General features: G+C 44.9%; 2 protein-coding genes across 2 annotated transcripts in view; one reads left to right on the top strand and one right to left on the bottom strand.

Annotated features, from left to right (window-relative positions):
* Nucleotides 1-21,373, bottom strand: part of NAXD (NAD(P)HX dehydratase) — a 113,610-nt gene extending 92,237 nt beyond the window's left edge. Inside the window, exon 1 of the mRNA XM_060233698.1 lies at nt 21,363-21,373. The gene's annotated coding sequence lies outside the window, so the exon portion shown is untranslated. The remainder of the gene's footprint in view (nt 1-21,362) is intronic.
* NALF1 (NALCN channel auxiliary factor 1) overlaps nt 17,684-27,197 on the top strand; it is a 561,463-nt gene continuing 551,949 nt past the window's right edge. Inside the window, exon 1 of the mRNA XM_060235238.1 lies at nt 17,684-18,289. Within this exon, the coding sequence (XP_060091221.1) occupies nt 17,684-18,289 (606 nt within the window). The remainder of the gene's footprint in view (nt 18,290-27,197) is intronic.

The raw sequence follows: 27,197 nt of genomic DNA, 5'->3' as shown, positions 1-27,197 counted from the left end.
TCCTCAGGATCGGAGGAGCGCCTGTGGGGGGAGCGCGGCAGGGAGGAAAGCCGGACGAGAGTCGAGATTGGCCAGCCGCTGGCTGTGAAAGCAGCCTGAGGGGATAGGGTTGCCAATCCCCAGGTTGGGGGCAAGGGATCCCCCAGTTTGGAGGCCCTCTCCCCACTTCAGGGTCATCAGAAAGCAGAGGGGAAGAGGGAAATGTCTGCTGGGCTCTCCATGATTCCCTATGGAGACTGATTCCCATAGGGTGTAATGGAGAATTGATATAGGGTATAATGGAGAATTGTCGGGTGTCTGGGGCTCTGGGGGGCTGTTTTTTGAGATAGAGGCACCACATTTTCAGCATACCATCTGGTGTCTCTCCTCAAAACACCCTTCAAGTTTCAAAAAGATTGGACCAGGGGGTCTTATTCTATGAGCCTCCAATGAAGGTGCTCCTAGCCGTTATTACCAATGGAAAGGAAAGGTCCCCTGTGCAAGCACCAGTCGTTTTTGACCCTGGGGTGACGCTGCTTTCACGTTTTCACGGCAGACCTTTTTAGGTGGTGGTTTGTCATTGCCTTCCCCGGTCATCTACACTTTCCCCCCAGCAAGCTGGGTACTCATTTTACTTCCTGTTTCCGGCAGTGGCACTTGGGGGAAATGATGTCACAGGAAGTGATGTCACTTCCTGCTTCCGGCAGGTGGCACAGGGAAAACGATGTCACGGGAAGTGATGTCACTTCCTGTTTCCGGCAGTGGCATGACGTCACCGGAAGTGCCGTCACCGGAAGTGACGTCACTTCCTGTTTCCGGCGCGCGCGCGCGCGCACACACACACACATTCATCCCCCCCCCTCAAGGTGTCCCTGGCTGGCCTGCAGATATTATGGCCACCCTATCTTGGAGCATCATTTATTATAATGAGCCCAGGGATGAACAAATGGCAATCCCAACTGCATAGTGGATGGCCAATGTCTAGATTGAATGTCCCAATGTCTAGATTGAATGTCCCTGGCTGGCCTGCAGATATTATGGCCACCCTATCTTGGAGCATCATTTATTATAATGAGCCCAGGGATGAACAAATGGCAATCCCAACTGCATAGTGGATGGCCAATGTCTAGATTGAATGTTTATAACTAATTTTTTTTAAAAGTCTGCACAAGGCCATGGAATATCCATCCAGAGATGAATAAACATTGGTAAGAGCCAGTTTGGTGTAGTGATTAAGTGCATGGACTCTTACCTGGGAGAACCAGGTTTGATTCCCCACTACTCCACTTGCACCTGCTGGAATTGCCTTGGTTCAGCCATAGCTATCACAGGAGTTGTCCTTGAAAGGGGAGCTGCTGTGAGAGCCCTCTCAGCTCCACCCACCTCACAGGGTGTCTGTTGTGGGGGGAGAAGATATAGGAGCTTGTAAGCCACTCTAAGTCTCTGGTTCAGGGAGAAGGGTGGGGTATAAATCTGCAATTCTTCTTCTTCATCCAGCAACTGTGCCAAATTTGGGGGTCCACTTGCATTTCATACATTGCTCATAAGGATGGGCACAAACTGGGGAAATGGTCATTCATGTTGGTTCATGGTTTGTTTGACTGCACAGACCAAATGAACCATAAACTTACATGAACCACCATTTTTCTGAACTGGTTTGTGGTTCATTTGGTTCAGGAGGTGGTAGAACAGTCCCTTCATGAGTTAGACATCCCAAATTGACAGAGATGCCAAACTCAGTAGGCTCTCCTCCAGCTGCCCTCCAAATTTGGCAAAGATTGGGGATGTCAAAGTTACAGCCCTCAAAGCAGGTGACCCTAGGAAAGCTCAGTTTCAGTTCTAGCTTCAGGTTTGGTACCTGAAAACACAGCAAGGAACACCTTCCCAGTTAGGAGAGGTGTTTAAAAAATTGTCCCATTATATTGGGAAAAATTGAGTCCCTCAAAGTCTCCCTAAAGCAGCCACACAGCAAACAATTCTTCTTCTGCTCTCATGACAACTAACTTTTCTCTCTTTGTGCTGCAAAGTGAAAGCAGCTGAGTCATGGTGTAGTATTATACCTCCTCCCATAGAGCAGAATGGGAGCTCTGTGGTTGGATTCCAGAACTGCCAATCAAACTATGGACAACTGCTTTGGGTGTTTCTGGGGCTTGCCACAAGTTCACCCCCAGCATTGCCTAGGAATTGATTGAATTGGCACGAGGCTATCCTGGAAATGTGCAAAAACAAATCACCTGAAACTCCATGGAAAAAAAGGTGGTTCATTTTTGGGTTTGGAAATGATGCAACCAAACAAACTGGTTCAAAACAAATCACAGGCTGTGATTCATTTTTTGATTTGTGTTGATCCCTAATTGCTCATTGTTTTCTAATTTTGTCACTGTAGTCCTATTGCATTCTTTACTGGTTGTTTTATACTGTTTGATTGCACTGTTTTATATTCTGTAATCCACCCTGAGTCTCAGTATAAAAGGGGCAATAAATATAGTAACTAAGCTAAATTAATAATACAACTAGTACATTAAAGTGAATTATATAGCGATATAGTATGGTGAAGTGCATGGTAGTTTATTAACTCTCAGCAGGTGGCAGTATTATTGAACTGCAATAAGACTCCCCAGTTTCCCAACCGTTATGTTAATTTATGACCCCCATAATAGGGCTGGGTAAAACTTATATATTGCTATTATAGAATATGCCCCCCTAATTGCCCATGGTGCCATTTAATAGTGCAGTCCTGGCACCTTATCGACTACATTCTGGTGCGCCAGAGAGACCTTTGAGATGTCTTACACACCCGAGTAATGCCCAGCGCAGAATGTCATACGGATCATCGTCTTGTACGCTGCAATCTCCGTCTTCACTTTAAACCCACACCCAGGAGAGGAGGTATCCCTCGGAGGAAGTTTCAGGTTGGCAGCCTCCAGTCAGCCGAAGTTAAAGCTGCCTTCCAGGCAAAATTCCAGTCAAGAATTGAGGACCCCAGTTGCCCCACAGACCCTTCTCCAGAAGCACTCTGGGAACACCTAAAAACTACCATCCTGCAGATCTCTGAAGAAGTCCTCGGGTTCTCCACAAGGAAGAACAAGGACTGGTTTGATGAGAACAATCAAGAGATCCAAGAATTACTGGCAAAAAAGAGATCTGCCTACCAAGCACATCTTGCTCAGCCCTCCTGTCCTGGGAAAAAAGCAACCTTTCGCGCTGCATGTAGCAACCTCCAGCGCAAGCTTCGAGACATTCAGAACGAGTGGTGGACCAAGCTTGCAGAGAGAACCCAGCTGTGTGCAGACACTGGTGATTTAAGAGGGTTCTACGAAGCCCTGAAGGCAGTATATGGTCCATCATATCAGGCTCAGAGTCCCTTGCATAGTGCAGACGGCCAAGTGCTCCTCACAGACAAGGCATCCATACTGAACCGGTGGTTGGAGTATTTTCAGGTTCTCTTCAGTGCCAACCGCGTAGTTCAAGATTCAGCAATCCACCTCACCCCACTTCAACCGGTGAAAACAGAGTTGGATGAGATCCCCACCCTAGAAGAGACTGTTAAAGCCATCAAGCAACTGAAAAGTGGCAAGGCAGCGGGAGTTGATGGAATTCCACCAGAGATCTGGAAGCATGGGGGCACAGTACTACATAGCTCACTTCACAAAGTACTTGTCACCTGCTGGGAACAAGGCAAATTACCACAGGACTTTCACGATGCAATCATCATCACCCTATACAAGAACAAAGGGGAAAAGTCAGACTGCTCCAACTACCGGGGGATAACCCTGCTCTCCATCGCAGGCAAAATCCTTGCCAGAATACTCCTGAACAGACTGGTGCCCACCATTGCAGAAGAACTCCTCCCAGAGAGCCAGTGCGGCTTCAGAGCTAATAGGAGCACCACCGACATGGTATTTGTTCTCAGGCAGCTCCAAGAGAAATGCAGGGAACAGAACAAGGCTCTGTATGTGACTTTTGTCGACCTTACCAAAGCTTTCGATACCGTTAGCAGGAAAGGCCTGTGGCAAATCTTGGAACGTTTAGGATGTCCCCCAAGGTTCCTCAGCATGATCGTCCAGCTACACAAAGACCAGCGAGGCCAAGTCAGACACTGCAATGACCTCTCGGAGCCCTTCCCAATAGGCACAGGTGTAAAGCAAGGCTGCGTTCTCGCGCCAACTCTCTTTACGATCTTCTTTAGCATGATGCTTCAAAGAGCCGCAGTAGATCTAGATGATGACGATGGTGTCTACATCCGCTATCGCACCGATGGCAGCCTGTTCAACCTGAGGCGACTAAAGGCACACTCCAAGACAATGGAAAAACTCATCCGAGAGCTACTGTTTGCTGATGATGCTGCACTCGTCTCCCACTCGGTATCAGCTCTGCAGCATATGACGTCCTGCTTTGCAGAGGCTGCCAAGCTATTCAGCCTAGAAGTTAGTCTGAAGAAGACAGAAGTTCTCCACCAGCCTGCACCCCAGGAAGATTATCACCCTCCCTGCATCACTGTGGGTGAATCAGTTCTGAAGACAGTCCAGCAGTTCAGCTACCTGGGGTGCATCATCTCCTCAGATGCCAAGATCGACAAGGAGATTGACAACAGGCTGGCAAAGGCAAACCGTGCATTTGGCCGACTGCACAAAAGAGTGTGGAGCAACAAGCATCTGAAAAAAGGCACAAAGATCAATGTTTACAAAGCGATTGTGATGACAACCTTCATCTACGGCTCCGAATCGTGGGTTTTATACCGTCATCACCTGCGACTCCTTGAGCTTGAGCCTGTACAGAGTTATGCCAGTCGAAATCAATTGATTCTAGTGGATTTAGGCTGGAGCAACTCTTCGTAATATTACACTTTGTTTGATAGTACCTTTGTCAAGGAACACTTGATGTTCTTGCAGGTTTGTTGTTCCAAGATTCCAAAGAAGGAACTTCTGAACAGCTCCCCAAACCAGTTTTCCCTGTGAGTTCCTCAAGGTAGTCAAGCACACAATTAACCAGACTTTATAAAAACAATTAAAGATTTATTAAATGAGCTCAGAAATGATTAGCTATTAAGTACAGTCCTGTCAGGTCTAGATAACAAGAAAAATAACAAAGCTAATTGTGTATCCAATACATTGCATACTTGTGTCACAGATGGCAAGTCTCCTAGGAGCATTAGGAGGTAATACAGCATAAAAGCTCAAGCAGTAAAGTGCAGTAGCATAGCAGCATTCTATCCATAGCAGCCAGCCACAGCAAAGCATATCTCTTACTGACTTTTAGCCCCAGTTATAGTCCTTTGCCCCAAGGAGTCAGGTGGTCTCTCTCAGACAACCAAGGTCGTCTTCTCAGGAATCTTCAAGGAAAATGCTAGTCTTTGCTTCTTCCAGAAAATGCTAGCTTCTGCTCCTAATTCCCCCCTCCCATTACACTATCCAATTAAACATAGATTCCCTTGATGTACCCAATTACTACATTCCATTGTTGGACTTTGAATGCAATAACACTAGTGACAGCAGCAAGAGCTCTGAAATCACAGACACCTGTAAGCTCAAACAAGGCCTAACAATATTTACATTGGCTCTTCTGATGGAGTGAGGATGCTTGAGCATCACAACCTTCATGCAAATAGTGCTTCCTGAACTGAGCATTTCCCAGATTAATAACCTAAAAACATTTATCTTGCTGATTCAAATGCACAGATCAGTTAAGAAGATGCAGCCCTCTGCTTCCACAGAAATGTATGGGCAGAAGGTGTATTTTTTGAATACTTGTCTTTTTTTCTTTTAGAGGAAGAAGAAGAAGAAGAAGATTGGATTTATACCCTGCCTTTCACTCCGAGTGACTTACAATCTTTTTTCCCTTCCCTTCCCCACAACAGACACCCTGTGAGGTAGGGAGGGCTGAGATAGTTGCAAGAGAACTGCTCTTGAGACAACAGCTCTGAGACAACTGTGACTGACTCAAGCTCACCCAGCTGGTTGCATGTGGACGAGTGGGGAATCAAACCCGGTTCTCCTAGATTAGAGTCTGTGCACTTAACCAGTACATCAAACTGGATCTTTTTGGAGTCTAGTAAAACAGAAGAGAGTAATTTTTATAGATTTACAGTTGATGCATCATTGTTCTACTAAAAGTAGTGCTCAAGGCAGCCAACAAAAGAATGCAGGAGGCCAAAAATGTAGCAGTAACAAAACGGTTTAGTGGCAACAATTATATACAGTTATATAAAACTGCTATAGAAATAAATTGAAATTAAACCAGCTATCACTACTCAAGCGCCTATATGAGGAATGGCTGTAGCCAGCCAACCACCCTGAGCAAGTGAAAATGCCGTCCTGGTTACTACCACAACCTGCTTCTCAAGCAGTAGAGCTGGATCCAGAAGCATTCCTCAAGACAGAAAACTGGGACAAAGTCAGGTCATATATAATCTTGTACAGCTGCTGGAGTACATACTCAGACTCTAATCCAATAAACTACTGGAGAAAAATTCCATTAAAATCAAGGGAACAGTGTCACAATCAGTATAAGTGGAATTTCTTTCTTTCTTTAGATATTTAGACTTCACTTTTCTCCTTGATTGGGACCCAAAGCATCATTCTCCCCGCCTCCAATTTATCCTCACAAGGAAGGCTAGGCTGAGAGAGTGGGGGGGGGGGGAGAGAGAGAGAGAGGAAGGAGGAAAAGAGGGAGAGAGTGAATCAATGACTGGCCCATGATCCCCCAATGAGCTTCTCATGACAAAGTAAAGATTCATGCTCAGCTCTTCCAAATTCTAGAGTTAGCACACGAATTACAGCACCGTATTGGCTCTCTGCAAGTGAATTTGTGCACTTGCTTCCATAATAGTACATACCTCTATTAAATATATATATATATATTCCCTTTGAATTGCAACATATGGATGTCTCCCTCCACTTTGGTTGGTACATTTTTTGGGGGTAATTCTTGTTTCTGATTGATAGGTGTCATTATTGTGTTGTTCTGCTAATAGCACCATAACACACAAGCAAACGAGCATCAGCTCATAGAACAAGCAGGCTTCATTTAAATTTTGTGTTTTAAAAAATGTTCATTAATTTATTTCCCTGGGAAGAAGAGAAAAGATCTTACTTGGTTAATCTACTCTGACTGTTCTCCATAGCTGTTTGTATACGGAGGAAAGACTTTGCAGAACAGCCATATATTTTTGCATGAAAGGGACCCAAAGCAGTTTCCATCATTTTCCTTTTCTCCATTTTACCCTGATAACAACCCTCTGAGGTATATTAAAAAAGGTAAAAGTAGTCCCTTGTGCGAGCACACGTCATTTCTGACTCTGGGGTGACATCACATCATGACGTTTTCACAGCAGACTTTTTTACGGGGTGGTTTGTCATTGCCTTCCCCTGTCATCTACACTTTCCCCCCAGCAAACTGGGTACTCATTTTACCGACCTCGGAAGGATGGAAGGCTGAGTCAACCTTGAGTCAGCTACCTGAACCCAGCTTCCACCGGGATCGAACTTAGGTTGTGAGCAGAGCTTTGGCTGCAGTACTGTAGCTTTGCCACTCTGCACCTGAGGTACATTGGCTGAGAATATGTGACTATCCCATGGTCACCCAAGCAAGCTTTCATGGCAGAATGGGGATTTGAACTTGCATATTCCATGTAGAGGCTGGCATTCTGACCATTATACAGCACTGTTTCTCAGTAATCACCCAATCCTGGCTAGTGCCGGGCTCTGGGTGATTAACAACAATGGATAAAATACAGTAATGTAAAAGCCAATAAAACAATTCACTAAGATAAGTTATAAACCCCCAATGGCATCCAATAACAACCTTCTGTTCCAGATTTCTGGATGCTACATTGGTGCGGAAGACCCAGTTGAGCTGGGGGAGGGAGATACCAGCTCAGCAGCTGTTGCTGTTATAATCAAAAGCCTGGCAGAACACCTCTGCCTTACAGGCCTTGCGGAACTGTAAAAGATAGAAATATAGGAAGCCCAAGTTCACATTCCCACTGTGCCATTGAGTTCATTGGCTGAGCTTGGGCCAGTCATTCTGTCTCAGCCTAACCTACTTTGCTGAGTTTTTGTGAGTGTAAGATGGAGAAGGGGAGACTGCTTTCCACTCCTTGGAGGAAGGGTAGGATTAAAAAAGGTAAAGGTAGTCCCCTGTGCAAGCATCAGTTGTTTTCGACTCTGGGGTGACGTTGCTTTCATAATGTTTTCACAGCAGACTTTTTACGGGGTGGTTTACCATTGCCTTCCCCAGTCATCTACACTTCCCCCCCTTCCAGCAATCTGGGTACTAATTTTACCGACCTCAGAAGGATGGAAGGCTGAGTCAACCTGGAGTCGGCTACCTGAACCCAGCTTCTGCTGGGATCGAACTCAGGTCGTGAGCAGAGTTTAGGACTGCAGTACTGTAGCTTTACCACTCTGCACCACTATACTATACTATACTATACTATACTATACTATACTATACTATACTATACTATACTATACTATACTATACTATACTATACTATACTATACTATACTATACTATACTATACTATACTATACTAAGACTGTTTTCACACACAGCTTACCACAGGGTCACATTCCTGTTCTCTCCGCAGCATCCGTCGGATTTCCCATTATCTGCACCGAAGTTACAGGAAGTGCCGCGGCTTTTGCGTAACAAACGAAAACTGCTAAAACCCAGTTTACGTTTGCTGCGCAAAAGCCGCAGCACTTCCTGTAACTCTGGCGCAGATAATGGGAAATCCGACAGATGCTGCGGAGAGAACAGGAATGTGACCGCGTGGTAAGCTGTGTGCGAAAACGGTCTAAATAAATAATATACTATACAAAATAAATATACATACATGATCTTAATGAATTCAACTGATTTTTTTTTTTTTGGCCAAACCTTCACTTTGGAAATGCATCTTAGATGTTGGAATTCTGCTCCAGGGATGGCATTTAGATATCAGCTCTTTATCTAAGAGAACTCTTCAGAAGTGTGTCATTTACGTAAAGATAGGATCTGTTTAGGAACATGGAGAGTATTTTCATTAGGGTTGACTATTTCTGAACAGGGAGGGAAGGTGGTATGGTATAGCCTGATCTTGTCAGATCTCAGAAGCTAAGGAGGGTTCGTACTTGGGAAGAAGAAGACGTTGTTTCACTTGGAGTCTCAGAGTGGCTTACAAACTCCTTCCCTTTCTCTCCCCACAGCAGACATCCTGTAAGGTAGGTGGCTCTGAGAGAACTGTGACTGACTCAAAGTCACCCAGCTGGCTGCATGTGGAGGAGTGGGGAATCAAACCTGGTTCTCCAAATTAGAGTCTGCACTCTTAACCACTACACCATGCTGGCCAACAAGAAGGACTCTGCAGAGGAAGGCAATAGCAAACTGCCTCTGCTTGATCACTTGCTTTGAAAACTCCTCTCTGGAGTTGCCATAATTTGGCTATGACACACACATTTCTAAACATAATGTCTTCTACTCTTGAAGTGTCACAAAAGCCAGTTAATTTAATAAAAATACAATTTAGAGTAATAAAAAATTGCAAATGTGAAAATTTATGAGGTGGCCATGTAGAAAAGTGTGGAAATGTCCTTATTAGTCCAAAGCCTTAGGGGAAGAAGTTACTTAAGAACTCACACACAGCCAATAATCTCAAATCTGTTTTGCATGGCTAATGCCATAAATCATTCACATAAGCCAAGCACAGTCATGTGGCTGGAAGCTTTATCTAAGGGCTTGCATGAGTGTTCACTGTATTGTGCATAGATTTCTAAGGGGAGAGCATGACATGGAAAAATCTTTGATGTTTATGTTCTCAACACAATGGTGAGGATAAAAAAACAGGGAAAGAACTGGATTTAGAGGGCTCACCTGGAACTTGAAACTGCACCCATTATTTTGTGTTCCCAGTGACTGCATAGATCTGTCAAAAGAAGAGGAGGGCAAACATTGCCTTGAAAAAGACTCTCTGCATACACTTCATCAGCTTTTGCACTAAGATAAAATGCTTAATAAATCAGCTGCATTGTGCACCATGAATCAGAGAATTAAAAGCATATCAGCTTTTTAATTGCCTAGCTCTCTGCTGAAAACACAGCAAGTCAGAGTTACACTGCAGTGAAACAGACCAGAGACATCAGACGGTGGAACATCTGTTGACCCTTCCTTCTGTGGAGAAAACCTTGTAGGAGTTTCCTCAGTCTTGCCAATCTTTGTCAAGCATGGGGAGTAATAAGTACATGGAACAAGGGATGCCATATTACAATTGGGGCAGCTTGAGAAATCCCTGTTTATCTTACTATTTCACTAAGCAAAGCCTTCCTCCAACTTAAGTAGCTATTCTGTTGAGCTGCTTAAGTTGGAGGAAGCTTCTTAGGTTTAGAGGATCTGCCTCTGGCCTATTGTAGGATACTGCTCACCATGAGCAACATGATTTAAAACAGAGGAAATAGACATTAATAACAGTTACAAACAATAGGTGCTTCAGGAGCATATGCATAGGGATGGGGAAAGTAATAGCTGAACTCCTGAAAGCCCTAAGGTCAAGGCAAATGGGCATATTCTCTCTAATGTTCTATTTAGGGTGTTTTAAACACCTTAATGCTACCATTAAATACTGGGTTCAATACACAAGGAGGCACGTAGCAAAATGATCAGATCACTTTATTGTGATTACACTATCAAGGCAGAACTAGAACTGTCTGAATGGGCCAATGAGGCCAATTATATACATATTGGATTCCCATGCTGGCATGCCATAGGTCTGTTTGAACCAGCAGGGAAATCCTGATTGGTCCAGGGAGTGCAGGAACTAGGATCCTGTTCCCATTGCTATTGCCAGTCCTAAGCTCAGTCTTACATCTCACTGAGCTACTGTATGATCACCAAATGCACAGAACTTCATACACAGCAGCTACATTCATACATTGGTTTCATGTCCTTGAGCATCTCTAGCTGATTATCCTGGGATTTCAACTAAGTGTTGAATGGTAACCTCAAAATGCACAAAAACAGGGTTAATTAAAATGCATCTAAAATACTAAAACATCAGCATTAAAACTAACCAATGCCTTGATAGATATCCACCCAACTTAGGTTTGCCACATCTTTAATTAATATACCTGGAGACTTTGGGGGTGGAGCCAGGAAAGGGCGGGATTTGGTGATGGGAGAGGCCTCAACATGGTACAATGTCACAGAGTCCACCGTTCAAAGCAGCCATTTCCTCCAGGGGAGCTGATCTCTGCCATCTGGATATCAGTTGTAAAAGAGGGAGATCTCCAGGCCCCACCTGGAGGTTGGCAACCCTAACCCAACTGGGCCCATGGTCACTCAGACCTGAGGTCACTGGAGGGGAAGCCAGGCATAAAGTGAATGCTCATTGCCTCAACTAAAAGCCTGGCTGAAGAGCTCCATCTTAATGGTCCTGTGGAACTGAAATAGGTCCCTCAGGGCCCTGATCATTTCATGAGGTAGGGGTCAAGGCCTAAAAAAAGAGGCCCTGGCGCTAGCTGAGGCAAGACGGATGTCCCTGGTGCCAGGAACTACCAGGAGATGTTGATTTGTAGATTATCGAATCCTATGGGGTTCATATGGGGAGAGGCGGTCCCGGAAGTACACTGGCTCCTAATAAGGCAAAGCTGTGTGTGTTGCCTTGAATTCCTTAGAGGAAGACTGTGATATAAACTACAACGTTTCTTTATTTTTTTATTGTAAAAATGTAGCTTAATGCAGCTTCTGCAGAAAAAATTGCAACAGTAGCAAACGGGACAACTGCTAATTACTTTATTTGTATTATGGCACTGTATCCCTCATACCCAACTACCTTGCTCCCTTCTTATGTGACTCAAAGAAATCCCTGTGAAGTTTTCTGGCTTAACACTAGGGGTCATCAGATACTTGAACTGCAGCAGTTCAGCTGTAGCCAAATCCTTTCGCTTGTCTGCCTGCTGCAGTCAGAAATCAGTGATACTCTCATTACTGTGAGGAGCAGTGGGAGTTTTCGGCAGAGGAAAGCACCACAGCAACACCCATCTTTCACTCGTGTGCAGTTCTAGACCAAAGGAAAGTGTACATGTTACCAGAATGATGTTACTTTACGCTACCAAAGATTGATGGCAAGTGGAGGGGAGGGAACAAACATGTGATTGCCTCTGGTACATGTAAAGGCTGTAAAATATTATACCATGCTATTAAAAAAAAGGAGATTGTAAGCTGCTCTGAGACTCTGATTCAGAGAGAAGGATGGGTATAAATTTATGGTTTTCTTCTTAAAAAAAAAAACCCTCTAGGTGTATCCTGAGGAAAACACCTTAAGAGAACAACCAGAGTTAAAAGGTCACAGGTTGATATCAACTGAGAAAATATAAATTTTCTCACAGGAGTTTTGGTTAACCATTTAAACTGTTCTGTGTCTTATCCTTTCAGAATCTTCTGTTTACAAAGAGATTTTTTTGAACTTCCTGTCTTCACATACAAAAAAAGCAAACTTGGACCTCTGTATATATCCCAAACATTCAAGGACATAAGAGAAGCCATGTTGGATCATACCAACAGAATCTCTCTCATTCTGACTTTGGCCATGGCCAACAAAAAAAAATTCTGGAGATGGGCACAAAGGGAAAGGGGATCTTATTTATAATGTCGAATGTCTACCAAATGTAGTTGCTCCAAGATAGGGTTTTAATTTATAGGTAGTAGCAGGGGTCATTTTGTAGAAAAATAAGTGGCGTAACTCATTAGCATATGCTGCCCCCCCCCACAGCCAAAAGCAACCCAATGCAAGAAAGGAGAGCCCTTGGTGAGCAAGGGGCTCACTTTTGGGGGGCTCTCCTGGGCTGCCCCCCCCAGTCAAAAGCCACCCGCCATCCAAAATCACATAAGAAGTGGAGAAAAGGTGGCATGGGCTTCTCCAGGGGTTAATGAGGGCTGCTGGGGGCATGACAAAGCCTCTGGTGGCTGACTGGCTGCCTGCTCTCCTAATCCAAGGAGAGTTATGCAGCTGCACCTACTAGTTAATGGACTAACTCAGCTTAGAGGAAACACTGAGAGCCAAATTTGATAAACTTTGACATTGTGGAATCCACATAATAATTTTGTTTCCCATCTGCTGATGCCTATAGCAAAAATATAGCTGCTCTACTTTTACCTATAATACATACCTGGCACTTTAGCAAGCTCTGAGGTAGCTATGCTGCTAGAAACTGTTGAGCTGATCCCTGTATCCTAAGAGATCCCACAGGATTAAACCTTGCATATGAGAAAATGCCAGATTGTTCATGGTGGCATAAACAGAGGCATATTGTGCCTCTGACTGACATAGTGATTACCTTCTCTTGTAACATTAAAAGGAATCTGTCTACCTTTCAATTAGTCTATCAAAATAAAAATTTATGCACAACTTCTGTGACATACGGAACTTAATTAATGTATTATGCTTCCCATCTGCTATGCAATAACTTAATGACAAACTGTAGAAGGGGATACTGGAACTGCAATAAGAACAGGTCAACATGGGTATGTAATGGGGAGGGGGAAATGCGCACAAGCATAATTTAGCATATGAAATACGTCCACAGGAAAAAAAGAGGAAGAGTTGTTCCGAAATACAAATATCTTCTTCCTCCCTGTTGTAATTGAGAAGGATAAAAGAGACAAGTTTGAGTATTGGTAATCTGTGTATTATGAATTCAGTAAAGGCTTTGGCCAAAAATCCATATTTTTAATGTACAGTGAAGGACTATTTTATGCAGTCTGAGCCTTGAGGGCCAGAAAAATATTGTGCTTCTATAGCAGAAGAAAAGTTGATTTTCATAGCCTGCTTTTCTCTATTCTAAGGAATCTAAAAGATGCTTACAATATTTCCATTCATCTCCCTGCAACAGGCACCAGGAGAGGTAGGTGGGACTGAGAGTGCTGAGAAAACTGTGAGTGTCTCAAGGTCACCCAGCAGGCTTCCTGTGGAAAAAAGAGTGGATAATCAGACCCAGTTCTCCAGATTAGAGCCTGCCACCCTTAACCATTAAACCATGCTGGCACCACATTGTAGTCAATATAAAAAGTAAATAACAACTTGGGATGACATATTGTGTTGTTTTAATTTTTAACGGATAGATTCCATTTAGTTTTGTGGCACTTGAATTATATAATATGCAACCCTGTGCAGAAGAACAGACTTCACATTGTGCTGTGCCAAGTGTCTCATGAGTGTTACCAGATTTGGCTCCTGGATCATCATCTTCTTCTTCTTCTTCTGCAATGGAATGCATGCACGGTGGGAGGGCCTCTGTGTTGGCGGAAGTGTTTGAAACAGCTAGGCAGAGATGGATCAGATTGTGTGAAGCATCATCTCTAAAAATGTGGACTCTCTGTGCAAACACAACATCTGTGACAGGGGCTGCCTATGGGGTGAGTAGCTTTCAAGTGTTACATATCCCTCTTACAGAATGAAAGACCAATACTTCCCAGACACTTCCAAATAACAGTCATAATGTAAAAGCAGGTCTAGGAGAAGCTGCACATGTGTCAGTGTAGCAGAACTAGCAATTAAAAGCTCCAAACTTGGAAGTGTATAACTTTATAAGGACATCCTGGTCTTTGGGCCCCAGAGACAAATGTGTAGATAATTCCTTATCGGCAATTCCTTATATGGAGACGTGAGCAGCCCTGACTTTGATGGAACCCAGGAAGTCACCCTTGGCATCCGTTTACCAATTCTGCAATGCATGGCATGGAGGCACCTTTAAGGCAAAGCCTGCTGCTCCTTGTGTTGGCAGGAACTGGCCCTTTAACAGCCTAAAGTCATTGGGCAGGCAACTTAGAGCCAGGGGTGGGAAAAGGAGGGAATGAGTGAAGCTGAGATGCAGCTCCCCACAGGGAATCCATCATCAGGTCTCATGGAGTTCCATAGGGATGGAGCCTCCAAAGGGTGTTCCAGGACCTTCGTAAGTCAAAGGGAAACAGATTGCGGAGGACATACTGGCTCTGGCTCCTCAGGTTGAGAGAAACCCCCTTCCCTCTCAGTCTGTGAGAAGGTACACAGTGCCTCTGCAGGCAAGGATCCACCAGTCCTGGGCAGGACTTCCACAGCTCAGCAAGTTGAACATAATGTGTTTTTCCAGATAGGATTCTGAACTCAGTTTAGAGGAACAGTTCTGTACTACTCCAAGATATTAATGTATTCCATAAGCTACAGTAAAGCATGGCACCTATTTGCCCACTTTTGAATCTGTCCATTTTCCAACTAGTCAGTGTAGTATAGTGCCACACTGGGGCTGGTGAGGCTTGGTTTCAGATCCTCCCCATGCTTTAAAGCTTAGGGAATGATAGTGGGCCAGTTATTTTCTGTGCACTTAGCCAAACTCACTGGGTTGTTGTGAGGGCAGGATGCAAGGAAGGAGGCCAATGTGCTAAGCTTTCTTGAGCAAGGGTAGTTTTGGAAGACAAATGTTTTCTTTTGACATGAACAGAAGGGGCACACTGTCTTCTAAGTTTGGGTGGTACAAGATTCCTCTGGCCAGATTGCTGGTCCTTCCTCCTCCTCTTCCTTTGCAGATAGCACTGGATGAAGCCCTTAGCAGGGGCGTCAAACTCATTTGTCATGAGGGTCAGAACTGACATAAATGAGACCTTGTTGGGCCGGGCCATGTCTGTTATAAAATGTAATGCCAGGTAGTGGAGATATAAACTTTATAAAGGAAACAGACAAACACAATTAAAGATTTTTTTTAATCTCTCCTGTGTGATGGAGGGAACCAGGCAAAGGAATCTCTGGCTTTTTACCTCCCTTTCTGGGGGATGTGGGGAAGGAGCCTCAGCAAATAGAAGGAAAAGAGGCTCTGCTGGGCAACTGAGAGAGCCTGGCAAAGCAAGCTCTGCTGGGCAATTGAGAGAGCCCGGCAAAGCAAGCTCTGCCACCCCTCCTTTCTCCCCAAGGGAGGAGCCTCAGCCAATGCAGAAAATAGAGCTTTGCTCTGTAGCTCCTGCAGGGGTAATTTTGTAGAAAAATAGGTGATGGAGCTCATCAGGACTGTTATGCAGGTGCACATACTATTCAATGGGCAAGGAGGTGGAACTCTCAAGAGGAGGAGGAACTCTCAGAAAGGTTCAAGAGCTGCACTCCTGTGAACTCCCACTGAATCTGAGGCCTGAGCTCCTGTATGATTGAGCAAGCTTGACAAAACAAGCTGTGACACAGAAGGAAGCTAGAGAGACGAAGAAGAAAGCAGACTTGCTTGCAGGCCTGACAGGAACCCTCTGAGGGCCTGATGTGGCCCCTGGGCCACACCGTTGACACCCCTGCCTTAGGGAGTGTGAAAAAAACAAGGGCTGGCTTTCTACTGACTGTTGGTCTGAGCCAGCCATTAAACCAAGTTCTTTCCCATCACGGTTTCTGTAGCATATCAGTAGCTGGTTTCTGATGTTGGATGGTTCTGTTGAAGCGAGGGCGGGGGGGGGGGGCGGAGTATATTGTGGAAATAGACTAACATTGTCTTCTTTTATTCTTCAAAGAAAAAAAACTTTAAAAAAAAGGCCCGAGGAGAAAGGGTTAAGCACTCCCTCTCATGCTCCGCTGAAAATTGCAGCATCTCGCTGCTCCCCCCCTCCCCCCAATAAATAAATACAAGCGGGGGAAGGAATAGTTTGCCACCGAAGCCAATGGTCAGACTTGGCAGAGTCGGGGGGGGGGAGGGGGATGCCTCTACGGGACAGCAACTTGGCGCGCTCCAGTCCAGAGCCGGAGGGTTGGGGGGGGGGTGGTCGCCAAGGAAGTCCTCAGGCGAGGCATTCCCCCCAGGGCTCCGCCGTCTCTTCTGAGGTGGGCGGGGAAGAGCGGGCGAAGAAGCCCCTTCTCCTTCCCAAAGGCTGGCGGGGGGTGGGGGGGGGCAGCGCGTGGCAGGCGCTTCCCGGTCTCCCTCCCCCGGCCGAGAGGAGGCAGAGCGAGCCGCCGCTGCCAATGCGCCAGGCTGGCGGCGCAGGAGGAGATGACGCAAAGGGCCGTGCGCTCCCCCCCCCAAAAAGTGCTTCTCCCGGACGAAGATGGCGGCAACTTAGCGCAGGGCCCCAAGATGAGGGTGGCCCCCGGGCAGCAGGAGGCAGCCAGATCCACGCCGCGAGCCGGGGGGGACGGTGCCCGGCGGGAGCCTCAGCAGCAACAGCAGCAGAAGCCGCAGCAGCAACCGCAGCGCAGCAGCAACAGAGGCAGCCGCAGCAACAGCAGCAGCAGCAGCAGCAAGCCCCTCCAAAGCAGCAGCAGCAGCGGCGGCGGCGCTCCGGAATCCCCTCAGCAGCAGCAGCCCCGGCAGGCGGGCGGGCGGCGGGGCTAGCGAGCCGGGAAACGAGGGGGGGGGGCTCTCCCCGCCAGGCGAGGGGAGGGAGGGGAGGGGGGCGGGTGGGGGCGGCATGAGGCGCAGGGCGGGAAGCGGCGGGCTGGCCGCCTTGGCGCCAAAATGGGGGCCCGCGCCGCCGTGACCATGCCCGGCTGACAGGGCAGGCGACGGCCAGCGGCCCGGCCCAGCCCAGCGCGCAGGAGCAGCGACGCCACCGCCGCCGCCCGCACCAGCGTCGTCGCCCTTCGCCGAGAGGAGGGGAGCCTGGCGCCCCGCCGCCGCCGCCCCCCGGCGTCCATGCCCGTGGGGCCGCCGTCGTCGTCGAGCCCGGCTGCCGAGCCCCCCTCGCCGTGGAGCCGGCCGGGGCTGCTGCTGCGGCGCGCTCCCGAAATATGAGCAGCCGCCCCCCGGGAGGAGCCGGCTCGGGCGTGTGCTTCGGCCCGCGGGAGCCCGACAAGCCCTTCGCCGACTCGGAGCGGGCGCAGAAATGGCGCCTCTCGCTGGCCTCGCTGCTCTTCTTCACCGTGCTGCTCTCCGACCACCTGTGGCTCTGCGTTGAGGCCCGCCAGCTGGCCGCCGGGCCCCGCCGGCACCGCCACGCCGCCGCCGCCATGGCCCCCGGCCAGTGCTTCAGCCTGCTGGGCGACGCCGAGGCCGCCTGCCGCCGCCTCCAGCAGCCCGCCCCGGCCGCCGCCGCCGCCGCCGCCGAGCTCTACCTGCCCTTCTGCAATGCCTACACGCTGCGCGAGCTCTTCGCCGGCCTCGCCCGCCCGCGCCAGGAGGACGACGCCCGCAATTGCTCGCTGCCGCCGCCGCCGGCCCAGGGCCCCCGCGACGACCAGCAGGCCGAGTGGCTGGGCGCCTGCCGCCGCTGCGTCCGCGCTTTCCAGAGGCACGACCAGCAGGCGCAGGAGCGCTACCGCGAGTTCGAGCTCGTCCTCCAGAAATACCTGCAAGCCGAGGAGTACTCGGTCAAATCCGGCCCGGAGGACTGTAAGGTAGGCGCCGCTCCAGTGGCCAAAGGGCGCTCCCGGTTGCGGCGCGGCAGGGGGCGAGCCTGGCTCCTCTGGGCCCCTTGCCGGGGGGGGGGGACTCGCGGCTCCGCCTGGCCGGGGCCTGAGAGGAACAAGGAGGCGCCGCGGCACAGGGACGCGTGGGCTGGAGAGGGCGGGCGGGGGGGGGAGACGGCTTCCCCGGCGGCTTCAGCGCTTCCTAGGAACCGCACGGACGGCCCGCCGCGTGTCCTCGGGAGGACAGACAGCGCGCCCCTTCGGTCGCTGTCGCGGGCGAAGGGAACTTGGTGGGGCCGGAGCCTTTGCTTTCCTCGCGTTGTCTTGGTGGGCTCTGGGTTTTACAGAGAGGAGCCCGAGATCCTGTGAGCGCCGCCAGAGAACTCCGCCCCGGTGCCTTTCCTTGAACTTCAGGCAAACAAGATGCTCGACCAAGGGTCACCGAATCTCTTGTGAGCATTTGCTGGGAAAGTGCTGCGTGTCGCGTTCGAAAGTGTTTCTTGGAACAGGGAATCAGAGCTTGGTAATTACCCGGCCAGTCCTGGAGAGTGTGGTTATTGAGTCATAGAGGAGAGGGAGGAGTCCCAGGTGACTCTTTTTCTGAGTACCTTTAGGTTTCAAGTCTGAACTTGAAGAAAAAAAATCTCTGGAGTTTCCAACTGGTTTCAGAAGTCTAGCTCCTGCTCTGCAGCCAACTGTGTTAGAAAAGCGGTTGGTGGCTTTCTGATTGCTTGTTCTTTGTGCATATTTCCCATTGTGGCTTAGCTACAGATTATGCTTTTGTACAGAAAGTGTCATCCCCTTATAAGTGCGAGTATAGCAAAGTGTTCATTAGCTGCCTGCTTTGCCCCAGAATTGTTGTTTGGTGCTTGAAATCCCCAGGGTCAGCAGCAGCTTTTAAAAACATGCACAATTGCCTAACTGTTTAATACTGAACTCAACAGAATTTAGTTCCAAGCGAGTGTGCTTCTGGAATACACAGGTTTTCATTTGAACGGGGACTACAGCATTTTAAGAGCTTTGCCACCCTGAGAGAACAGATCATCCAAAGACACTCTCAGATGGTCATGTTGGAGGGACCTAATTAGGACTATTCAATGTACTGTTCCAATTAACGGTACTGCTTGGTAAGTACATGAGCCTGTTAAGGAAAACATCTTCTTTTCTTTACAAGGCCCAAAAATGTTTTCACATGAAATACTTTTTAAAAATCATCATTGCATATATTATCTTTATTTACAATACAGTGCACAAGCTTTTAGAATGCAAAGGTTTTTAGGGTTGCAAGCATCCGTTCAGCTTTACTAATTTTTTGGGACCAAAGCACTTAGTGTTAAAGCAAAAGAACAAGTTGTTAGTGTTCTGAATTGAAATCTTAACGGCATGTTTCACTGGATCAAGATGCAGAGAGTTTGTGCGGTGGAATTGTGACTACTGCATGGTCTTGGTGCTGTCCATGGTGCTGATATTTTGGAGCTGTCCATGGTGCTAAAGTGTTTATTGTTGAAATATAATGCAAGTATTGCTGGGGTTTATATGTGCCTGTCATAGTCCGTCATTTAGTTGTTGAAGTATAAGAACTGAGAACTAGAGTGTAATCTGACCAGACCTGAAATATAACTATGAAGTTTTGGCTCTTCCATAGTTTGAAATGCTTATCTTAGGAAAATGGGTCTATGACAGATTGTGTAATACTGACTGAGTACTATGTCTATGTATGTTACAAGAGCCTTTCAATATATAACAGCCCCTGGTATAATGTAAATAGGTGGCCATTGTTATGGTACAGCTTTTGGTAGGCCTTGCATAGAGCTCCACATGCTATGCCACAGTATGACTCATTTAACTGTTCTGTGTGTCCCTGGCTACTTTTTACTGTGCATTAAATGAAGCAGAATATTGAATTTACTGAGTTGTCATGCATTTAGGTAGCAAAGCTGTAAAAATACCCTTTCTGAAAATGAAACTATATTACTAGAGTAATATTGGCAACAGTAATTGGGAAATGCTCTTAATATTGCTTTGTTCTGATGTTCCATTATGAGCTAATTGTGGATGTTTTCTTTTTCTGGACTACAGTTTTTATGAATTACAATGTAATCTTGTGCAGAGTTACTTCCCCAGTGATTTCTGTGTGCTTAGACCTGTGTAATTCTGCATTGGATTTTACTGTTACTGATCTTTCCTTCCCATACAAAACTTTATACTTCATCACTTCCTCTATAGTAAGCAGTACTTTTGGAGTTATAGTTCACAGTCCTCTCCTGTTAGAAACTTGTGATGTGTTTTAGGAAATGAATCTGATGATCAGAATTGGATTTAGTTGATGCACTGGCTTGACTTGCTGATTTAAATGACAGCAACAGTATATTAACATTACATCTGATGTGGTTAGATGCTAGTTATATCTGCTTGTATTTGTATTATATGTGAAATTACTTGGGCAACTCATAGTAATAGTTTTGAATTACCCGCAAGTTGTTACTGGCAGAGTACAATGGCCTGCCAGGGACATAGCAGAGAAGACGGTCCCTTAGATACATTGGTCCCAGACCATTCAAGGCCTTAAAGGTCAGCACCAAAACTTTCAACATGGTATTATGTCAGTGGAAACAATGCATTTTCCAGGGCCAATCTGTTATGATGTAGCTCTGTTTCATTTATAAAAATGCCCGCTTAAACAATTATGGTTTACATAGTTGATGAAATACTTGGAGCACGGGAACCTTCCTAGCCTCCTTTACAGAGAAGGCTTTAATTTTTGGGGGGTGGGGAAAGTGTGCAGCCCATTATGTCATCCGAACAGTAATGTGTGCATTTTTCATGATCCTGCCCACAGTGGTGCCATTTTCCTCTGTTGGCCCCTTGTGGATGCTATTTTCTGTGCTATGCCACTTTTTAAAAAAAAATAACTCTGTATTCAATTCAGTTTGATCATTGGAGTAATGGCTGAAGTGCTGCAGTGTAGGCTGAAGTTAGAAAATATGGGTGACATTCTCAGATCTTTAAAAAGCCAGATTCCCAGTTTCCATAGAAAATTTAAAAAAATGGGAAATAAAACTTCATTTTTTCCTTTAAAGCCTCTTCAAGCAATATGCTCAAGCCTTTCTTAAGTCAGTAAGTTGTTTATAACCATAATGCTGTCATGGAATAAAGCAAGCTTCTTGCAACTGCTAAGTGAGAACTGGGTCAGCTAATAAACTACTTGGAAACTGGCTTAAAAGAATTCATTGATGCCAAATATTGGAATATGTGAATTTTAACAATATTGCAGATGGACTTTTCTTTTTCTGGTTTTAATTTAGATTTGAAGTTATCTTCTTCACTGCAAGCTTACTTTGTTACCTAAGAAACAGAGATCAGTCTCAATAACATCTTTGTTGTTTATAACATTATATGCCATCACCAGACTGTAATTAATAGCCCTTTGGCTCCTTACACCATCAAGCATATTGGTCAGGGGAAGGAATTACATGCTGTTCATTTATTCTACAAATCATAACCCTCCTTGCCTACAGATTGAGATGTCTTTAGATGGTGAATCTAGTATCAGTGAGAGGTAAAAACTGCTAGGGATTACACATTCCCTAGGGAATGTCACTGGTGGGACCACTGGGTTCACTCTGTGTTACTAGACAACTAGCCATTGGGCTTAAATTCCTTATATTGTCTTCACTCTCATTTTCCTGTATCATGTTTTCTGATCTATATCGGCAAGAGTCAATATAGTTCTTTTTAACATTAGTGGTCAGGGACCACTAATGTTAGTGGTCAAGGACCTGAGAGGTGCCCAATGCAGATATTTGTATTCACTGAAGATGAATACACTGAAGATTCAGACTGAAGATGATGGGCATTTCCCTTCCCTCTGGGGACAGAAAGAGCCACTTTCTGCCTGCCTGCAGAGATTGTGGGTAGGAGAGAACCTACTTGATCTTGTCAGCTTTCACAAGGGACTCCTTTGGGAACCAAGTGCCTAATATATTACACCAATTATATTTAAGCCATTCTGTTTTTATGGTATCGTTGGCGCTAATGAGAATGGATAAACACTCATAATAAAAAAGGTTGAATGTGGGGTTTATGTCTTTCTCTGTTTCCTTCTTTCACATAGACTACAATTTCATTGGTAAGCCATTGCATTTCCAAATGCATTCCTTTATCATGTTTCAAAGTAAAAATAGATATAGGTGCATTGGGCTTATTTCTTAATTACAATGCCCTGTTTGTTGAACCTTACTGATTAATACCAGTGCAAGTAAGCGTGGGATATTACTCCTTTGCCAGTTATAAAAATATACTTGGACTAGGCTCAGATGTTCACTCCTTTGGCAATGTGAATTGATACATACAGGCATGTGAATTCTTTCTGTGTCCATATCCATGAATGGGCTTGGCTCTTATCTCTGTATTTTGTCAATACTGATCTGGCTGTGACCTGCATGTGAACATATGAAACTGCCTTATACTATCATATCACTTAACTGTCCAGCCCATTGTTGTCTGCTGTGAATAGCTATAGGAAGAAGCCTATCTTTGGTACCCAAGATCCTTTTCAGGTGCCAGGAACTGAATCCGGGAGCTGAGCACAAAACATTTCCCCTAAGTTATGTGGAGCAACTGCAAAGTGAAAGATGATATTGGAATGTATAGGAGATGCCTTTCTTTGTTATCCACTCTGCTTTCACTTCTTTACTAGAAAATCTTTAGGGCAGACACATCCCATTCTGTTTCCTGCATCAAATGGATACGGCCAGAGGTCATTTTATAGAAAAAGAGATGCTGAAGCTCATTAGCACAACTCATTTACATATGCCGCACACCCCTGACATCACTGAAAGGTGTACTAAATTACATCAGCTAAGCATCTACCTTAAAATGCTTCTTGAATTATATCGGTCATAATAAAAGCTTACTCCTATCATACTTTTTAAATTACTTTCTTCTATGTGGCCACAGTGGCATGAGGAAGATTTCCATCTGTCTGCTTGATATGTTTTGGTTATTTTCCCATTTTTGGTGGGGGAAATATTAGAAAGTTTGTCAAATCTAGAGTTTAGCAAAATTCTCACAGGGGGGTTGAATAATGGAGCCCAGAAGCAAGCATTTGGAGGGCCGGGGGGGGGGGGTAAGAAAGAAAGAGCACAATACAATTTAGAGTTCTGGAGCTCCGCTCCTGTGAGTTTCTGCCCAAAATGAGGCCTGTATATGACTTACAAAGATGAATTTGAAAAGTAGATCAAAAGCAGGAAGGGCAAAATTAATACATGCTGTGGGGGAGTTGAAAGTGTCATGATAGAGGAAGTCTGATTTGATTCATATGCTTGCTTTAATGCTTTGATTCAATGAGATTTTAAGATTTCTCATTGAATGCAGTGATCAATGAATGACATTCCTAAAGAACAGCATGAGCAGTGAATCAAATATTTAAAGAGCAGCAAGCAAACAACATTCAGAGGGCAAAATGTTATTAAGGCCCCTGCGTAATTTTTAAAAAATTCTAGTGGAAAACAAGAGGTCACTTTACTCATGAGCAAGTAGTAAAGATTGTTGTTGTGACTGATTTTGAAAGTTCCTTGGTTCTATAAGAAATGGTTCAATTTAAAAAAAAATGTATAAAAATACAACAGGAACATAGTATTGCTATCTTATCTTAAAGAAACCAATTTCTCATACTACAGGTGGTAGAAAGAAGACAGTACAACTCTCAGAAACTCCAAGTTGCATAATATTTTGAACACTGGCTTGTGTAAAAACAAAAAAGCAATTATTGAACAAAGCAGGAGTCAAGTTGTGCCTTTAAGACCCACCAAGTTTTATTCAGAACGTAAGCTTTCGTGTGCTAAAAGCACACTTCTTCAGGTGAGGGGATCAGACACAGTGGGCTGAAATACATGCAGTTTGTTGATTAAGGGTTTGTTGATTTCAGCCTACTGTACCTGATCCCCTCGTCTGAAGAAGTGTGCTTTTAGCACACGAAAGCTTATGTTCTGAATAAAACTTTGTTGATCTTAAAGGTGCAACTTGACTCCTGCTTTGTTCAACTGCTTTAGACCAACACGGCTGCCCACTTGGATTTAAAGCAATTATTGATAATGCATATAACGCAACCTTTCTGACTTGTTATTTGAAAGGGATCCACAAATATGGTTGTTAGGCCATTAATGGGAATAACTGGCAACCAGCAGGAAAAGCTTATTGTTTATTCTACAGCAGGCATAGGGGTAATTCAGAAAGACAGAGAATGCCTCTGTTAAAATTGCACCATATATCAAGGTCATAGGTTGAAGTGGAGGGATTGCTATAATATATGCGCCCACAATGCATAAGTGCAGCCTTTTCTCCTGTAAAGCTTCCTAGTCCAGTAGTTTAGCATTAAAGTGATACAGATTGACACTGTGGAGCAGGAAGTGAGGAAGCTGAGTCTCTGAGACTGCAATCCTAAGAATATTTTCCTGTGAATAAGGCCCGTTGAATAAAATGGGGTTTACTTCTGAGTTGATCTGCTTAGGATTGCTCTCTGAAACAATGAGTAGTTACTAAGCCTAGGCAAAAGTTTTTTCGAGTCTTTTGACATTATGACTGAATTCCTTAATCATGGAACTGCTGATATGTGTGTGAGAAAAAGCATTATCCCACAAGAATCCACAGCCGTCTTTGCATTAATTCATACTGCTTTATGACAGTTTTCTGGTTATCTTCTGCTAGGTCATAAAAGTAATTCTTCATGTTAAGATGGATTGGTGTTTATATATTCATCTACTTCTGAGGAAAAGAGCTATGTTAATTTTTTATTTGATAAATCATTAATGTTTTTCATTGGAAGCACTAATTTGCACGGCACTAATTTGCATGGATCTGAAGTATCCCTCACACCAACCTGCTCCTATTTTTATTCCTGTCAGAGGGTGACAGCCTAATAGATGTTTGCTTTGGTGACTTTGTTAGGAATGTATAGAGAGAAATGCAATGTGAGGCATTGCACAGAAAGTCTGGTTCACAAAAGAAATAGGTTTAGGAATTCTAGTGACTTCCCTTTGTTTAAAATGTAGTACCTTGGAACTTGTCAAAGTACATAGAGTATTATGCTACCATGATAGTTATACTTCTTTTTGTTGTCATTACTGATATTCCACTTTTCTCCCTGACTGGGGACCAAAGCAGCTTTTTATATCATACTCCCTTTCTCCACTTAATCATCACAAAAGCACTCTTGTGGGAGTAGATTAGGCTGAGGGATAGTGATGAGCCCAAGGTCACCTGGCAGGCTTCTGTGATTGTGTAGGCCAGGGTTTTGAGCCTGGTCATCCCCAGTCAGATTGTGACGTGTTAACCATTACACCACACAAGTTCTTATGTTGAAGAAACAGGAATCATTACCACCATGTCATGTCTTCTACAGGAACCACAGGCATAGTCAGCCAATTAATCCAATTATCTGCCATATTTGGCCCTGTATTTTCTTTCACATTTTTTTAAAACAGTTGACATATTATTGGATCCAGAACAGCTAGGACAACTTCAGAGATTGCTGGGTGACAAGTTGCATCCAAGGCACAACCAAGGCAGAGTTACATTGCCATTAGATTTCCAGATTCTTCTTTTCTGCTCTTTTCTTGAATACTTTAATGCCGATTTAGTAGATTTAGGCCATATCTAAACACTTCTAAAGTCTCATATAAAAATCCTGCAGTGGATTTGCACTTTAAATGAACTATTGCCTTAAATACTGATAGTGGTTCATATTTATTTAATGCAGTATTAAAAAAAAATCCACAATACCTGATTAATAAAAAAGACATGAGAGGTATTTCTGATCTGGAGGCAAATGAAAAATCATTTTTAAGCTAGCTGTAGTCTCTAATTATAGCAGCCATAATCATAAAAAAGAGAAAGTACATCCTAACTTTAAATGGTATTCTCAATTCTAATATAAGGATTTAAAAAATACAATATAAAAGAAATATTAAAAATGTTGAGCCCTAGCTGGCAGCTAGTTTTTGAGTCAATATGGCAGGTACAGGTCTTTCCTTGGTGGGAAGCTTGCTTGTAAACCTACCTAGGGCTTCCCTTCCTCATTGATGTGGAGGCAGCAGGACAAGGGCTGGGAGGGGTAAGTTCCATGAAGGAAGGGCACATTCTAGAATCCAGTGCATTCTTACTCTGTATTGGGTCAGATGGCCATGATAGGTTGCATGGGTTTGCCACTGGCACTTGTAGGGCCCGCCAGTGTTGTTTTTGGCCTATTTACTGGTGTTTCTTGTGCAGGATAGGAGCTCATTCTCATTTTATATGGGGAACAATGCTGGTAAGAGAAAAAAACACATGTAAGGCACTAACCACATTAGGATTTGGCTGATGATTAAATATTTCTTTATGTTTATTATTGATTTATTTGGAGCATTTTTAAACTGCCTTTTCTCTGAAACTGACCTCGAGGTGGTTACCTTGATAATGAAAATATAGTGCCAGTTTTGACCTGGATAGCCCAGATAAACCTGATCTTGGAAGCTTGGCTAGTATTTGGATATTCAGCTAGTATTTGGATGAGAGATCTACAAGGAATACCAGGGTTATGATACAGAGGCAGGTGATGGCAAGCCACCTATGAACATCCCTTGCCTTCAAGTCCCACTAGGGGTCAGCAGAGGTCAACTTGACTGGATGGCAAAAAAAAAAATCCACTGGGGTACAGTCTCACAGTGTGGACACTACCCTACTTTGCTTTTCATCTTCACCCTGCATTACTCTGATTCCTCTTATGAGGAGAGGTATTACTGACCAGGCTAGACAGCAGGCATTTAGGGTAGAAGACAAATAGTGACTCTTTCATTGTAGTCTTTCCAACATATGAGCAGATTCTCATCAAAGAGATAACATTTATATGCACTTGCAA

Source organism: Heteronotia binoei, chromosome 3 (assembly GCF_032191835.1).
Source record: "Heteronotia binoei isolate CCM8104 ecotype False Entrance Well chromosome 3, APGP_CSIRO_Hbin_v1, whole genome shotgun sequence".
NCBI lineage: Eukaryota > Metazoa > Chordata > Lepidosauria > Squamata > Gekkonidae > Heteronotia > Heteronotia binoei.
Note: the sequence above shows the minus strand (reverse complement) of the source record. Positions and strands in the feature narration are given on the sequence as shown.